General features: G+C 37.5%; 1 protein-coding gene across 1 annotated transcript in view; it reads left to right on the top strand.

The window, feature by feature from the left end:
- Positions 1-18,330, top strand: part of JADE1 (jade family PHD finger 1) — a gene marked incomplete in the record, with an annotated part of 774,739 nt that overhangs the window by 535,821 nt on the left and 220,588 nt on the right. The window contains 1 exon segment of the mRNA XM_044060432.1: positions 3,495-3,611. Coding sequence (XP_043916367.1) covers positions 3,495-3,611 — 117 coding nt within the window.

The raw sequence follows: 18,330 nt of genomic DNA, 5'->3' as shown, positions 1-18,330 counted from the left end.
GCTGTACAAAATGCTCGGACAGCCTTCAAGGACAAGTAATGGTAAAGACGGACAACACCACGGTTATGTGGTACATAAACAAGCAGGGGGTACACATTCTTACCCCCTCTGCAGACAAGCCATGGCATTGTGGAACACCGCCTTGAGCTACCAAGTACACCTACAAGCTCAATTCCTGCCAGGAAAGTTAAATACACTGGCAGACGGACTAAGCAGAACCCTTATGGACCCACATGACTGGAAACTGGAACCAAGGATTTTCAACATGTTGACAAGCGACTGGGGGCGCCAAGATATAGACCCGTTTGCCTTCCCCCAGAACTACCAATTGGACAAATTTTGCACAAGGACTCCCCACAAACAAGCCTGGAAAGTGGATGCTCTGTCCTTCAGCTGGAAAAACCTGTCAGTCTATGCCTACCCCCACTGCCTCTGCTCTCCAAAGTACTACTAAAAGTCAAGCAGGACAAACCAAGGATGATTTTGATTGCTCCAGACTGGCCGCGCCAACACTGGTACCCCCTCCTCTGCAGTGTGTCACGGTTATCTCCATGGCACCTGCCTCAGACTTCTTCCCTGCTGTCAGCAGGAGAACCAGATTCTGCACCCTCAGCTTCCAACACTGAACCTTGCAGCCTGGCTAATTACTTAAATTCTCCCTTATCATCCCTCAGCAAACCTGTGATGGATGCCATCTTAGAGGCAAGGAGGCCTAGTGCTAGGAAATATTATGCTGAAAAATGGAAAAGATTCTGTGCCTGGGACCTATCTCAAGGGAAATGCACAGCAGCACCCAATTTACCTCAGATTTTACAATACTTAACTGAGATGCTTCACAAGGGCCTGTCTTTTTCCTCCATTAAAATCCATGCCTCACCCATTTCAGCTCATTATAACACAGAACCTCCCCTCTTCTCTCATCCACTGCTCAAGCAGTACCTCAGAGGGGCCAAAGATTTGAGACCACCCAAGAGAGCTCCAACCCCAGCCTGGGACCTTAACTTTGTATTGGAGAAACTCACTCTCCCTCCTTTCAAGCCAGCTGCTACTGCAGACTTAAAATGTCTTTCTTGGAAAACAGCTTTCCTTTTAGCAATCACTTCAGCTAGAAGGGTGTTTGAATTACAGGCCCTTATGGCAGTGGAGCATCTTTCATGCAGACAGGGCATCACTCAGGACCAATCCATCCTTCATACCCAAGGTGGTATCCAGTGTGGCTCTAAATCCACAGAACAAAGGGGAACGGATTCTGCATTCCTTGGATGTGCACAGACAACTTGGATTCTACTTGGACAGGACTAAACCTCAAAGAAAATCTGAACAACTGCTGGTAGCATTTGCTGCAGGGGCGGAGAGGAAGGCTATTTCAAAACAAACCATTTCTAAATGGATAAGCCATTGCATTCATTTCTGCTATAAGCACCATGGAAAATCTATCCCCCAGGGGATCAGACCTCACTCCACCAGGGCTGCATCTACTTCTACATCCTTTCTCAGAGGATTTCCTACCAGGGACAACCTGGAAGCTGTTACCTGGAGTTCTGTACATACTTTCACCAAGCATTACCATTTGCCAATTTTCTCTAAATCCAGAGCTGGCTTTGCCACTGCAATCTTGCAGGGCCTTATAGCTGTTCCTAATGCTATCGAAACTCCTCCTCCCAACCATAGCTTTGGGAATCTACCCAAATGTAATGACTGCAGCAGTGAAACACAAAGAACATAGTACAGTTCTGTACACTTACCATAAATGTAGATGTTCGAGTGTATTCATTTTTGCAGTCTTGGTTACCCTCCCTCCTTCCCCCTAACTTCTTTTGGCTATACCTCTACTTACCTTTACTATGCTTAAAAGCCTTTTTGGTGTATTTGCTTTTTAGTTGGAGGTATACCTTTGTGTTTTTATGTTTAATTGCTCCTCATTAGGGGGGCACCTGACATCTGGGGCAAGAAAAACTGATGTAATTGCGTCGGCTGCATGTTTTATACCCCTGAAGACCTGACATCATGGAAGAAGGGACAGCAACCGACGCAGGACCCAAGACTTTGTTAATCAGGCCGACTGAGGGCAACCTGCAACCAGATTACCCAAATGTAATGACTGCAACAGTGAATACACTTGAATGTCTACATTTATGGTAAGAGTGTACACAACTGTACTTTCTCATTTCAATATCTTGATTGCTAGGAATTGTGTTTGCTGGTTATTGGTGTTGAACTGGCAAGCTTATGGCTATGCATGCCTTGTGTAATTGGCTTCTAACATCTTAGCATGCACCGTCACTAAATGTACTTCCCACAAGCAAAAGAAATGTTGCCAGATTGTGATTAAGGAAAGGATGAACCCAAAAATGTGGCCCATCAAAGCAGACATTTCTTCCCTAGGCGCGTAGTGTACCTTGACATATCTCTGCTTATTCAGTCCATCTTCCAGGAAGATGCTCTTTGTTGTCAGGACTACATTGTATCCGCTCTTAAGCATTTCTCTACATCTGCTACTTTGCTTTCTGCTATTTCTGTGATTCTGAGCTGCTAGGCAGTCTGTCCAGTTCTTTCAAAGTGCAGGACTACTGTTTCACCAGTGTGCCATATCTATAGAGCTCTGATAGGACTTTGTCTCTATTTATTGTTTGAGTATAAATGCATCAGAGCAAGTTTTCACTTCTGGAAATCTTGCTGAAATATTGTTTATAAAATGTTTCAATTCAGTTGTTGGATGTAGAACTGAATACTGTGTCAGATTCCTTGTCTTATTTCTGGCACGTGGACCACCATCTGTGGCTATGAGTCAGCATGGCTTTCAAAAACACACTTGTTTATATTTTTCACATATCATCTCATTAACTAGAATAAGTCAAAAATTGCTTTAAAGTGCTGTGGATCTGGGCAATAACTCACTTGTCAGTACTATATATTCCTTCTGATAGTTCAGTAATGGTTTTTAGGTGCCATTCTTTGCATCCATTATTATTTATAAGGACTTAAGTTATGTAAAGAGACTTTTTTTAGACCTGTTAATTTATTGATAATTCTTCATCTAGCTTCTTTGCTCTAGATCTTTTTTTCTTTTTGCTTCCTTCATCATGTTTATAAATGTCTTCATGGCTTTATGGGATTTTTTTTTTCTTTGCTGGAAGAAGAAAAAATATTAGGGGGAATCAGCACATTAGTCTAATGAATTGTTTACTGGAGATCGTTTTACCCACAGCTAAATGGGTTTCATTTAGACTACATAGATGTGATTTTTACTACCTGAGTGAATGTATATACAGGTCATAGTAAAATGAATCCAGTATTTAATGCTGTCTGTATCCATAATTCTTAGAAATACTAGTGTAAAAAAGATCCAGCTAGTTTTATTTTATGAGGTAGAAATGCTTGTTTTCTTTCAGTTATAATGTGAAGTCCACGCCAACACACTTTATCTTAATTTGTTGTCGAATTGTATGCTTAGTTACCATAAGTATTTTATGTATTCATTTTTGCTTTTTTAGGTGAGCATTGGTAGTCCAGAGAAGATGGAGCCCATAACAAAGGTGTCTCATATCTCAAGCAGTAGATGGGCCTTAACATGTAGCCTTTGTTCAGAAAAAACAGGAGCCTGCATCCAGGTATGGTCAAGATGTGTTTGAAAGTTTTGTTAAGATCATGACTGTTTGTGAGATTCCTTCTAAAGAAATGATTTGATGGGTTGAACATTTCCTGTTTCTTTTTCTAAAATTCAGAATTTGATTGTGTAGAAGCATATGTCGTGTTAAAAATGGGAGAAAATTGAGAAACATGAACAAGACATTTGTATATTTAAATACAAGAGTGTTCCTTTAACAACATTGAATGTGTTTTTAACAATTATTACTAATATTCTTGCTTTAATTAAGCTGTTTCTCAAGTGGTTCCATGACTATTGCAGATAATATAGACGTTAGTTTACTGCTTTTTTTTTACCTTTTGTTTAATGCTTTTACCTGGGATTATGCATAAAGTCCTAACCGCAACATTTGATAGAGCTTAGAATGCATAAACACAGGTACTTGTAGTAATGATAGTGTTGTGTGCTATAAATGACTTGCTTTTATTTACTCTTTCAAAGTAGGTAATGATTGTATGTTTTAGATATCGGGGGACATTCATTATAACTTCTTTTGCAATCACTCGTTTTACATACATGTAAGTTGTGTGCATACAGTAACAGTCTAATGTACAAGCCTTCACATATCACTGCAGCACACGTTTTTGACCGTTTATGGAGCAGCATTTTATTACATTTGTTTTCTACTATACTGAAACAGTCCAAGCAGCGTAACATGGCAACAGTACCACAAAGAAAAATCCAAAAACGCTGCAGGTACGGAGTCACCAGGAGTCGTTCGTGTAAAAGATTTTATTTAATACGATCTAAGCAGTAAAACACCTCTGGTTAAGCGCTTTCATCCATATAACACTGGACTTCATCATAACAACAGTGTAATTCATTTAATTCCTTAAATACTACTTTTGGAGCCAACTTTACATGCCTCATATAACCATTTCATTTAAAGGTATACTCAATTTGTTAAAAACGAATGCGCAACGAAATGTGTTCTATCTTCCCTAGTTCATAAATACCATCAATGTAATCCAGGTTTATGAAAAACACATTTTAAAATGTTAATAAGATATATAAAAAACTCCTGGTGACTCCGTACCTGCAGCGGTTTTGGATTTTTCTTTATGGTACTGTTGCCGTGTTGCGCTGCTTGGACTTTTTCTGTGTTGATGTTATGGAGTCTACAGGGGAAGCATCTATTCACAATTCCCCCATAGAACGTGAAGAATTGCAAAAACTTCATTTGGAGGTTTCTACATTGAAGGGGGATGTTGCTCGTCTTGTGGAGTTGTTGACAACTTATTGGACAGCGTGGTATACCTATTCCATCACCACGCAATTATTCAGCAGGAAGTTTATTGGAGTTTAACCTACCTAATGGTCAGGTTATAGGTAATGGTTCACCTACAGCCCAAGGAACTGGCGATTTGCTAGGGGCTTCGGTAACCAGCCATATGGATAAAGATTTTACATTTGATTTTTCTTTGAGCTACCTGGATGATGAATATCGTCGTGTGGGCTCTAAATCTAAATGAAACATGGCTAGGAGAACTTATTCAGCCGTAACCAACAAAGTAAATGTGATTAATTCTTCAAACACAGGTAATGTCACACATAATTCTAGCTTTAAAGCCAGCGTTGGCTGTAATCAAAATGATAATGTGGCAACTAAACAGAATGTGATTAATTCTTCAAACACAGGTAATGTCACACATAATTCTAGCTTTAAAGCCAGCGTTGGCTGTAATCAAAATGATAATGTGGCAACTAAACAGAACTTGAACAATTCAGACACTTTTTGAAAGAACTATGAAGGATATAATTTTAACGTCAATAGCGTTAATGGGCACACGAATAATAAATTGAACAGTGAGGTACCAACGAATGGAACTCTAAAAGATTTAATACATGCATTTGGCAAAAAACTTAGTGCCATTAAAAGTGTACAAATAGATAATGCATATTTAAATAAATGTTTGATATGTAAAGTTGTTCCTATGGGACTAAGATTTTTCCAAGTGCCCATGGGAGTAACGTTGAAGGATATTACTTGCAATTAATTTAATACCCTATTCAGTCAGTTTGGTTTTGATTTTATGAAGCTTCTGATAAAGACAAATGATGAGAAGCTGTGTATTTTAATGAACAAAGTTGAGATTTTAAACAATAGAATTGTTAGTGATTTATTATTTTTGCAATGGGAAAAATTGTATTGTAAACAGTATACTATGGCTGATAAGAAAGCGGAGGACATTTATTGTAAAAAATGTAAAACGCTTGAGGGATTTGGAACATTATAAAAGTAATACAGTTTATCCATGGAGGGAAGAAGAAAAGATGGGGTATAAGGATGAAGGGAAAGAGGATGACTGGGATAATGGTAACATGTATCACAATGGAGGACAAATCAACTATAGGAATTCACATTTTCACAGGGACTGGGAACAATGGGAACCCAAAATGGGATGGCAGAAAGACAGGAGACTGAAATGGTACAGTCAATCTTGGGAAAAGAAACAGAATACAGGCCACAATTGGAGAAGTGGCACGAGGTATTAGCCCATACTGGTCATTTGAAAGAATCTATTATTAAGACCTCTGATGGTATTGTGTTTAGTTTGGACAACTTTAACATTTACAACTATACTAGTATGGTTTTCAATAATAATCATTTTAAATTGTTTTCTAAAGGTATGAAATATATACTTAATGGAAAATTTTGGGTCGTAGACTGTTTAACAGAGATCAAATTGTCTTTGAGGAAAATTAATTTGGCTCTTACATTTCGGAATAAAACCACAGTTAGTAAAATGCAACGACAACTGAAACTAAAAATACTGCGAGAACGCCAATAAGTGCCTCTACCAATAAAGGAATAAAAGCGATAACCAAACTGTGTATCAATCGCGTTTTAATATAATATAACGTAAAATAACAAAACAGACAACTCCAAACTAACAGACAAACTGATGGTAAAAAGGACAAACTGGTGGAAAAAGAACAAGCAAACAAACAAGCTAGTTAAGCGCTTTCACCAAAAAAACTGGGCTTCATCAGAACTGGCTTTCAGTTATTACATCACCAAATTTAAGCCTTTTTTGGCGCCAAAAGGAAGTTACAAATTTAAAGTGATATGCACACTACAGTAAGAGGTGTTTCATAGTCATAAACCACCTATCAACCATGCTAGTACAAAACACATAACACATACCACATAACAAAACACATTGAAAACTGTAATATAAAGACGCCACAACTCCCCCAGGACTGAATGAATACATTTCAGTAAAACCATTTCTGGAGATTATGTAAAAATTCACTATCTCATCTAGTTTTTATCGCATAAAAAATTTTAAAAAAATTAAAAAAAAATTTTTTTCAGTAATTAGTACATCAATTTTTGCCCCTATTTCACATTTTTTAATGTATTAATTTTCATGGAATTTTTTATGCAATTTTTACGCAGTTTTGCGTATTCTTTATATTACAGTGTGATATTATTGTGCCCAGCATCGTTCGGTACATGCTACATTTTGAGTTATATTTTATATTGTGTGTTATAGTATGTACTGAATGCATTTACGTATTTTATGTTATAGTTGACATAAAATATATATTAACTTTATTCATTTCACAGTTTTCAATTTATCGCATCTTTGGCATTTGAATATCAGCCAGATGCATTTAGCAGGTTTAGTTATTTCTGCACTTATTTTTGTATTTGATGTGTTTTATTTATTTATATGTGTTTTGTACTAGCATAGTTGATAGGTGGTTTATGACTATGAAACACCTCTTAGTGTAGTGTGCAAATCACTTTAAATTTGTAACTTCCTTTTGGCGCCAAAAAAGGCTTAAATTTGGTGATGTAATAACTGAAAGCCAGTTCTGATGAAGCCCAGTTTTTTGGGTGAAAGCACTTAACTAGCTTGTTTGTTTGCTTGTTCTTTTCCACCAGTTTGTCACTTTTACCATCAGTTTGTCAGTTTGGAGTTGTCCGTTTTGTTATTTTACGTTATATTATATTAAAACGCGATTGATACACAGTTTGGTTATCGCGTTTATTCCTTTATTGGTAGAGGCACTTATTGGCGTTCTCGCAGTATTTTTAGTTAATAAAACCACAGTTAGTTGTAATGAAGGTTTGAAGAAAAAAAGCACTTACATTCCACCCAATCATCCTAACGTAGCCTTATATGAGAAATTGGTAACAAGATATTTATAAGTTACAAAATGGACTGAGATACAGAAAATTTGTCATCAATTTATCTGAGGAAGAAATTAAATCTTTAGAACAAGTTCGAACTGATTCCAATGTTCGAATTATAAAGCCGGATAAGGGAGGGGATGTTGTGATTTGTGACTATATGGATTATATTAATAAAATGTTAAAAACTTTAAATGATTCTGGTAATTACGAGACAGTGTCTGTAAACAAAATTAACATAGGATACAGGCGAATTGACATGTATCTCAAGGAGTATCTAGAATATCCAGTGACATGTATAATTTTTTAAGAGTGGAGTATCCAGTAATAGCTACAATTGTAGGAATTCCAAAAGTTCACAAAAGTATAGTGGACCCACCATTCCGTCCAATTGTTTCGGGTAGTCGCTCTAAGACTTTTCCTTTGGGTAAAACCATTGACCTGTGGTTAAAACATATATATACAAAAATCCCACATTTAATAAAAGACTCTTGGGTCTTTTTAAGCAAATTGACTCCTGATTTATGGAAAGGACTATTATACATTACTGTTGATGTAATCGATTTGTTCTCATGTATCCCAAAAACACTTGGATTGGAAGCATTTTGTAATAGTATTAGGCAGTATTCAGGTATGAAATGGGATCAGACTAGTTTGACCTTAGAATTAATGCCTATAGTACTTGATCATAATTACATTTTTTTTTTAAGGAGAACATTATTGACAAACCGGGGGGGGGGGGCTATGGGGGCCGCTTATGCCCCCATTTACGCTAACCTGGTTATGTTAGATTGGGAATCTTCTTTCCTCTTTCAGTTTCAATATTTCCAATACATTAAGCATTATCATAGATTTTTGGATGATATTTTTATTTTGTGGGATGGTCCAAGTGATAAAATTGATGATTTTGTGGCTTATTTGAACAATACCAGCTGTTTTTTGAAATTTACCCATTCTTGGAACATTGAAGGTATAACCTATTTAGATATCTACATTTCTGGTACCCCAAACATTTTTTCCTCATGTATGTATAGGAAGAACACCTTTTCCAACAGTTATTTGGAATTTACTAGTAATCACCCCAGGAAAATGTTGAGAAATATTTAAAGGACAGTGTATAAGAACGATAAGGATGACATCTAGTTATCACAAAATGTTAGAGGAGATAGATTTCATTATGTCCCTTTTTAGTTCCAAGGATTATCCTAAAGACATATTGAAGGAGATTAGTGAATACGTAATAAGTGAATGAGGACAGAAATATCTACCTGTTTTGGGAACTGACTTTAAGAATAACAAGGATGGTTACTCCAATAGTGAGGTAGATTTTAAAAGGGCTTGCATATTGGAGTATAATTCCCAAGCTAGAAATATTAAAACATTTCTTAATAAAAATTGGAATGTCTTTAAGGTTGATAAAGATGTCCGTGACATTGTAGGAGACCATCCCGTATTTGTTTATAAGATGGGGTGTAATTTGAAGTCTCTGTTTGAAAGAATTAACATATGTAGGAGCACGAAAAAGCGGAATAATTAACACTAAAAAGTGTGGAAGTTGCAGTCAATGTAATTCTATTTGAGCGGTAGAAGGAGTTACATTAGACAATGTTAATAAATCTAAGATTACATTTCAATATGGGAATTCCAACTCTAAAAATATCATTTATTTAGCTAAGTGTATGGTATGTTCCTGCTTCTACATAGGGAAAACAGAGAGAATGTTTAAAAAAGAATTTATGACCATCTTTTCTGTATAAGGCGTAAAGATAAAAGTAACGCCTTATACAGACATATAGATAATTATGGTGATGTGCATACATTTAAATTTGTTATAGTAGAACAAGTTACCATAGGAGCCAGAGGAGGGAATTTTAAGGCAATTCTTGGGCAGAGAAATGGCAGCTATTAACGGACGCATCAAATAAGCCCAGTTTGAATGATTACATTACCATTAAGTCCACTTTACAACTTGGGGCTTAGTGTTTTGGTAACAAATACAATTTTTGATAGTGACAATTGTTCACAGGGAAAAGTGAGCTAAAGAAACTATCGAGTTGTATGTTCTGAGATATTGTTCAGTATGTATATATATTATTTTATGTTTATATAACTTATTAACATTTTTAAATATGTTTTCCATACACCCTGATTACATTGATGGTATTTATGAACTCGGGAAGATAGAACACATTTTGTTGAGCATTCGTTTTTAACTAATTTAGTATACCTTTAAATGAAAAGGTTATATTATTCATGTAAAGTTGGCGCCAAAAGTAGTATTTAAGGAATTAAATGAATTACATTGTTGTTCTGATGAAGTCCAGTGTTATATGGACATAAGCGCTTAACCAGAGGTGTTTTACTGCTTAGATCATATTATATAAAGTCTTTTACACTAACGACTCCTGGTGACTCTGTACCTGCAGCGTTTTTGGATTTTTCTTTCTACTATACTCCCAGAATAAACTTAAATTGTTTGCACACTTTTGAAGAATTATATGCAGCTTATGTTAGTTTTTCACCATTCATTTGTGTGTGTTTTAATAAAGCCAGGTCTGAGGAGCAGAGTTTTTGACAGGTGCGTAAGTATGCTTATTGAATTAAATAGTTTCATATACTTCTACTTTGGTCCCATGGTGATGTACAGTGGCCATTCTCTGATGTTGGTCTTTCTGTTATTTGTTCATTCAAGGATATATCCATTATACAGTGGATCTTAGAATTCCTGCACATCCATTAACCAAAACAATTACAGAAATGTAGTACTGGAGTATAGCATTGTGAATATGTAATACTGAATTCAGCTAAAGTTGCAGTTTAAAATCTTGATCTTAAAAACATGTCAGGTTTGTAAAACGTCTTCAGAGGCTCCTTTATATAGAGGGATGGAGTACTTGCTATACCCTAGAAGACACACAATTGATTAGTAACCTATGTGTAGATGGAGTGAGCTGGAGAGAGAGAGAGAGGGATGAGGAGCTGACATCGGCTCACCCATCCTACTGGGAGAGGTGTCTCCCAATCATCCTGCAAGACTGATGCCTGTGGTGCGACTATAAATGCACACACCATGCAAAGAAGCAAAACACAAGGCCACAGACCTGCCATGGAGTGTATCCAGACATAGTGAGCATGCCAAAATGCTGATACACTTTAAACCTAGCCTAGGAGGTCCTGTACCATTCCTGACATTCATCACAGGGGGTGTTAAGAGCATAAGAAATAACTGCCTGTTTTCTGGCTGATGACTGCAGTCCCAAGCACTATGTTACCTCAGCCTGCATCCATTAACCTCAGGGAAGGGGAAAATAAAAGGGCTGTTGGGGTGGAACTCACTCTAAACAGGATGAGTGATGGGAGCAAGAAAAATTAGGAAATTATATACTACTCTTCTGCTACTAGTATGAAGATAGCTTTGTGTAGTAAATTATCTTGCCATGTAAAAGACAAGCACACACCTTCGTTAAAGCAATGCTACTCTTCTTTGACCAAAACATAGCTTCAGTGAACTGTGTTATAGACTACAGCAAATGTATTGAGAAACTGGAAATAATGATTTTTTTGATTTTTGCATTACATGTGTGTGTGTGTGTGTGTGTATGTGTATATATATATATAGAGAGAGAGAGAGAGATATATAGATACACATGCACACACGAAGTTATGTCTCTCCGTGTGTGTGTGTGTGTGTGTGTGTGTGTGTGTGTGTGTGCGCGTGTGTGTATTATTATTTTACATTTGTTTACCAGGAGTGTCCACTGGGCCAGAATGAGCCCGTTTTCAGTGGAGGCCTGGGGAGAAAAGCTCCAAGGAGACATAAGTACAACATACAATAAAACTGACATTAATACAACATACAACTAAGTTACAAATTGGAGTAAAACTACTGTTAGCTACAACAAGTTAATTTTACTTCTCTATATGATGAAGACATTTAGCAATCTTAAATGTATCATAACGTTGTATGAAATATAAGGAATGGAGAAGTGAAGGATGGGGAGACTGAATAAGGACAAATCCCTTTTGATCAACATATGTTTAGTGGACTGCACAGATGGTCAACAGGTAAGCGAGATCCCACAATTTTCATGGTGGGGGAATATGCCCTTTCTCAGAGGTTATGCATTTTTGGACTTAGTGTGTATAATTAGCAGGGGGACTTGCCCCCTGGAAAAAAAACAAAGTTTTATTTTTTAAGACTGTTTTGCATGCTGCAAGACCTTTGCTCAGCACATGCTTAGTAAAGTGTCAGCGTTTCCAAAGTCGACTTTTTGTCGATCTTGTGAGCATCAATGTCTGGTATATTAGAAGATAACAGACTTTTCAGAAAGTTGAACTTCATATGGTTGAGATTATATAATTGACCTTCTGAAAAGTGCAAAAAAAAGTTTATTTGCAGGGGAGCTGCACCCTCAACACCTCTTGCAAGTTATATGTACCATCTCATTATAGTGGGGGAAAGGCTAAATTTCATGATTCCCACTGTACTGCGATCTCAGTACAAACGCTTCAACTTTTCAGAAAGTTGAACTAAAAAATCCACCAAGGCAAGCCTAAAAGTGTGTTGCTGCAAAAAGCCGTACCCAGGAACTAGTGTAAAAAAAAGTTTATTCTTTGTACCCCCTGAAGAGGTTTGATTTAAGCAAAACCCTTTTGGAACTTAAATTGTTTAGTCGGAAACTTAATTTCAAGTATGTTTTAAATGATACTGGTTATTCTGCTAATAAATTTGTAAAACCTTGTACTTTCAGTCCGGTTTTGAACAATAAGGTTTTTGAGAAATGGTGTGAGAATGATTTTGTGGAACTTTCAAGAAATAGACCTAAACTAAACTAAACAAAAAATACCAGCACAAACCTAAAGGTCTCCCAAGAACAAGGCACGAGTATCAGAAAAAGATAACTCAGGAGATCACCATGGCAGTAAAAACAGTTTATTGTAGACAAACGCTTTCACGTAGTAACCTACACTTTCTCAAGTCCTTAATACAACAAGCATACTAATACACCATTTATACAAGTTAAAATAATTAAAAAAAATCAATTAAAATAATTAAAAACATTTAGTCAAGTCATCAGTTCACATATTCTTTCACTTAAGGGGGCGGACAACTAACTCCGGTTTGATACTCACATAATTATTCAGGACCAGGATATACATGTACCTGCAACCTTAAAATCCACTTTAATTCTGATGTTCTTCATGTTTCACTGCTGCAATCATTACATTTGGGTAATCTGCTGGCAGGTTGCCCCCAGTCGGCCTGATTAACAAAGTCTTGGGTCCTGCGTCGGTTGCTGTCCCTTCTTCCATGACGTCGGGGGTATAAAACATGCAGTTTTTCTTGCTGCGCGGTGCCCGAAGCAGAAGCAGTTCATGCCGGTCGGCCGACTCCTGAAACTTTCGTTTTCGAGTTTAAGAACCAAAGTCTTCAACTAAAAAGCTAAGTACCCCGTTGGGAAAACTTTCTTGCTCCTTACCGATGTCAGTAAAAGTTAATAATTGCATTACTTGTGGGAAGCAAATACCTCATAAATATTTTCATTTGTACTGTATTCCTTGCCTAGGCCCTGACCATAACGTACTTTGCTGTCCCTTTTGTGCTAAATTTAATCAACGCACTATTAAACGTCGGTATATTTTTGCCTCTAAATATTTTGGCTCACGCTTTAATTATCCAGAAATGTCGTCAGTTAGCAGTCCGACTACCGGAATACCTAAAAACGCAAAGAAAAAGACAGAGACAGACCGTCGAGGTCCAAAACTGACGACGACGCTTCTCCTAAGCCAGTTCGCCGGTACTCAGTGAGGCGCTTTTGCAGCCCCTGATACCCGCTACTTCTGATTTGCAGGCCTCTACTGAGACCCATTCGGAGTCCGGTATGCTGCGAGATGCTTCAATTATGGTACCCACGGATGTCTCTATCTTAGATGGGTCCAGAGCTGCTGTGCAGGCACCGGCTTCTGAGGGTGTTTTCAGGCCTACAGATTTATATATTAGACCAACGCCATCTTCCAAACTAAGGCCAAAATCTAAATCTATGTCTAAAAAACCGACGCCTGGGCCACATGTGCAGGCCCCTCTGCCTAAAAATCAAATGATCAAAATGGCTGAAGATTTAATTACTCTGATCAGGGGTAGCCAACCCCCCCAAGAGGCCTAGGCAAGACATTGATTATGAATCTTCTGAACAGGATTCTATTTCTTCTGATTCTTCTAATGAACAGGATTTGTCTATACCTAACTACAGACGCATCAGGCTATGCTTGGGGGGCTCATCTGGCAGGGAAGTGCATTCAGGGCAAATGGAGCCCAAATCAAATGCACCTTCATATCAATCAAAAAGAGATGCTAGCTGTACAGAATGCACCGACAGCCTTCAAGGACTACCTTCATCCAGCACAATTAATGATAGACAGACAACACCACAGTTATGTGATACATAAACAAGCAGGGGGTACACACTCCTACCCCCTTTGCAGACTAGCCATGCCTTGTGGAACACGGCCTTGACCTATCAAATACAACTAGAAGCTCAATTCCTGCCAGGAAAGCAGAATACTTTGGCAGATGAACTAAGCAGAAATCTCGTGGACCCACACAAATGTAAACTGGAACCATGGATTTTCAACATGTTGACACGCAAATGGGGGAGTCCAGACATAGATCTTTTTGCCTCACCCCAGAACTATCAGTTGGACAAATTCTGCACAAGAACTCATCACAAAACTCGAGCCTGGAAAGTGCATGCTCTATCATTCAGCTGGAAAAAAACATCAGTTTATGCTTTTCCCCCTCTGCCTCTGCTCTCCAAAGTTCTACTAAAAGTCAAACCGGACAAACCAAAAATGATTTTGTTTGCTCCAGACTGGCCTCGCCAACACTGGTACCCACTCCTGCGCAATGTGTCACACCTTCCACTCTGGCACCTGCCTCAGACACCTTACTTACTGTCTCAGCAGAACAACCACATTCTGCATACTCTGCTCCAAACTTTGAATCTTGCAGCGCGGCTAATCACCTAAATTCACCCTTAGCATCCCTCAGCAAACCTGTGATAGATGTCATTTTGGAGGCAAGAAGGCCTAGTACTAGAAAATCTTATGCTGACAAATGGAAAAGATTCTGGGCCTGGAATCAATCACAAGGGTTAAGCACAGCAGTGCCCAATATTCCTCAGATTTTACAATACTTAACTGAGATGCTTCACAAGGGCCTGTCCTTTTCTTCCATAAAAATCCATGCCTCAGCCATTTCAGCTCATTACAACACAGAACCTCCCCTCTTCGCTCATCCTCTGCTAAAGCAGTATCTCAGAGGGGCCAAAAACGTAAGACCACCCAGGAGAGCTCCAACCTCTGCCTGGGACCTCAATTTTGTATTGGAAAAACTCACTCCCTCTTTTTGAGCCAGCTGCTACTGCAGACTTAAAATTTCTCTCCTGGAAAACAGCTTTCTTTTTAGCAGTCACTTCAGCTAGAAGGATTTCCGAATTACAGACTCTTATGGCAGTGGAGCCTTTCATTATTTTTCATGCGGACAGGGTGTCTCTCAGGACCAATCCATCCTTCATGCCTAAGGTGGTATCCAGTGTGGCTCTTAATCAGACCATTCATTTGCACTTCACAGAGACACTTAATGTTATAGGACATGCTCCTAGTTTTATATATAAAAATAATAGGAGCTTGAAACATCTTTTGTGTAATGAAAGACAAAACACAATACCTCATACACACAAAGTAGGAACATCTCCATGCAGAAATTGTAGGATGAACCTCCTATTTATTTGAACAAAAATAAAAACCTTTAAGCGCTTTTCGTCTGGTTATATACATACAGACTTCTTCAGAAGGTACCATTACATAAACTGAGCCCTGTTTAAATACTCAGCAGCTGAAAAAGTGCGGGAAAGGTAATGACATCTATTAGATCTACTTAATATAGTCAGACTTGACCATTGAAAAGGCTTGCGGGGGGGTTCAGTACCCTACAGGCTTGATTAATGGTTCAGAATTTCATTTAGAACTGGTTCAACTGTTTGATAAACAGGGTCTTGAGCTCATGATTAAGCATTATACCCTGTTAGTTGATTCTATTTCTAAAACTATTAAAGAATTGGATATAAAAGTACACAAAGATCTGGACTTCATTAGATACCAATATGAATATGACAGAATTTTTAACAGCATTAACTTACTCATGTTAAAATTGAAGGGGAACAAAAGCAAGAAGCTTGATCGTGACCAAAAGGCATACAATCAGGGTACTGCTTACCCACCTCCACATGAAGCGCAGGTGTGGCGCCCTGGTCCTAGGCGTTATAATAAACAATCAACAGTTCATCAGCATACAAGTAGTGTATGTGACCAACAGGTAGCACCGTTGGTCAATCACACTACAAATAACAATAACTTCTACCTAAGGGCGTTGGATGAACTGGACCAGTTTGGAGATACAGGTCCAGAATTTAATAATCAAGACGAATTACACAGGAGTGAGAGGTTACAGAATGCTCCTCATGTCAATTATAATTACAGCATGAGGCAACCAAATCAATGTGGTCAACAACAAGGGGGTTTTCACAAGGACAATGTGCTAGGGGCCAAACCGAAGCAACAGAAAGTAGGTGTAGGCAACAAGAGGACTCAGAATTTGAGCAGATTGTGGAATTAACTTTTGAGGAAGACTACATTGGTGAATGTTTACAACACACCATAAGTAAGTCTTCAATTGATTCTCCTCTTGTTACCATAAGTAGTGTTGAGCTTACACTTGACTCACCAAGTAACTTTAATGATTTAAATTTTGACTACCTAAATTCCTCTAGCAATAAACTTGCAACACAAACACAAGATCAACCCAAGGTCATTTATAATAGGAGCGGTGATTTCAAGGTGTATAACTTTTCTTCGAGTGAGATTCCTGGTGACTTGGTTGAACTAATGGCAGAAGGTCACATCTATGTCCCATGTCAACGTATGGACATAGCCAAATTGATTATGGAATTAAAAATGTACACAAGGAAATTTAATTTTTAGTTACAGTTTACTAATACTGTGGATTCAATGAGTGACAACATGTTTAGAATTCCTAGTACATTCAACCCCCCAGTACATCCCTTACTCCAAACATTTGAGCAATTGTGTGAACTTGATTTAAGGTATATAGCCTCCTTTAAGAACAATTTTTCCAACTCTGATAGTAATTATGCCAGTGAATTGGAACTAATCAAGTACATACAAACGCAGGATGTACGGATTTGTAAACCCGATAAAGGTGGTGGGTTGGTAGTTTTTGACCAGGTAGATTACTTTAATCGTATGTACAGATTGTTGAACAGTGATACTTACCAACAAAGTTCTAGATCTGAAGTCAATAGGGCTTATAATTTGATAAAAAGTTGTTTTAATGACTTATTTATAGAGGGACGTATTGATATAATAGTTCTTAATTATATGACTACCCTATTTCCTAGGTTTCCATCTTTATTTGGAATTCCTAAATTGCACAAAGATCTTAACAACCCACCTATGAGACCCTTGGTTGACAGTGGGGGTTCCCCTACATATACATGTTCAAAAGTAATTGACACTATGTTACAAAAGTTAGTAGTATTAGAAAAACAAATATGCAAGGACTCTTGGTCTTTTTTGTCTAATATTAACAGCATGGAATTTAGACATGACTCTAACTTTTTGACAATAGATGTCAAGGATTTATATACATGCATTCCACACTCTGTTAGTATTGAATGGGTAACAGCACTAATGCGTAAACATGGAGCACCTAATAGAGATATAGCTTTGATCACTGAACTATTAGACTTAGTTCTAACAAATAATTACTTTGTTTGACAACAACTTTTTTTTACAGAAAGTAGGACTGGCAATGGGTTCCCCTTGTGGCGCTAGTGTGGCCAACCTTGTTATGGCCCACTGGGAAACCAATTACATATTTAATGATACAATTTTACTTGAAGACATTTTATACTACACTAGATTTTTGGACAATATCTTTGTATTTAAAGGTGATGAAGTAAGAGCAGTGGAATTTGTGTGGAATTTGTCCGAAAGTTAAATACTACTACAGACTTTTTACAGTTCACATTTAGCTTTAATTCAGTAGCTATTTCCTACCTGGATATCTGGTTAGAGAAAAATATTGAGTTAAGTTCTTATACAGCAAAAATTTTCCATAAACCAACTTACTCATCTCCTTTTTGCATTTTTCAAGTTGCTATCCCTTTCACCAAAAGAGGTCTATAGTCAAAGGCCAATTGGTGAGAGCTTCACGGATTTCAACTTTAAACACTGATTTTGTAGAAGAATGTGACTTCTTAAAAAACATGTTTATACATCGTGGTTACCCTAAAGATCTGTTAGATTCTTTGATCAATGAAGTCATATGTAAAAGAGAAACATCTTTATTTAAACCTATGTTAACAGTCAAACGTCCATCAAATGAAGGTATATGCTTGTTGGATTCTGAAATAAATGTACCTCTTAATGAACAGTTAATTAAAAAAGAAGAGCATTT

Source organism: Protopterus annectens, chromosome 2.part0, assembly GCF_019279795.1.
Source record: "Protopterus annectens isolate FY-2018-M chromosome 2.part0, PAN1.0, whole genome shotgun sequence".
In the NCBI taxonomy this organism is placed as follows: domain Eukaryota; kingdom Metazoa; phylum Chordata; order Ceratodontiformes; family Protopteridae; genus Protopterus; species Protopterus annectens.
The sequence above is the reverse complement of the archived record's forward strand: the minus strand, read 5'-3'. Positions and strand labels throughout refer to the sequence as shown.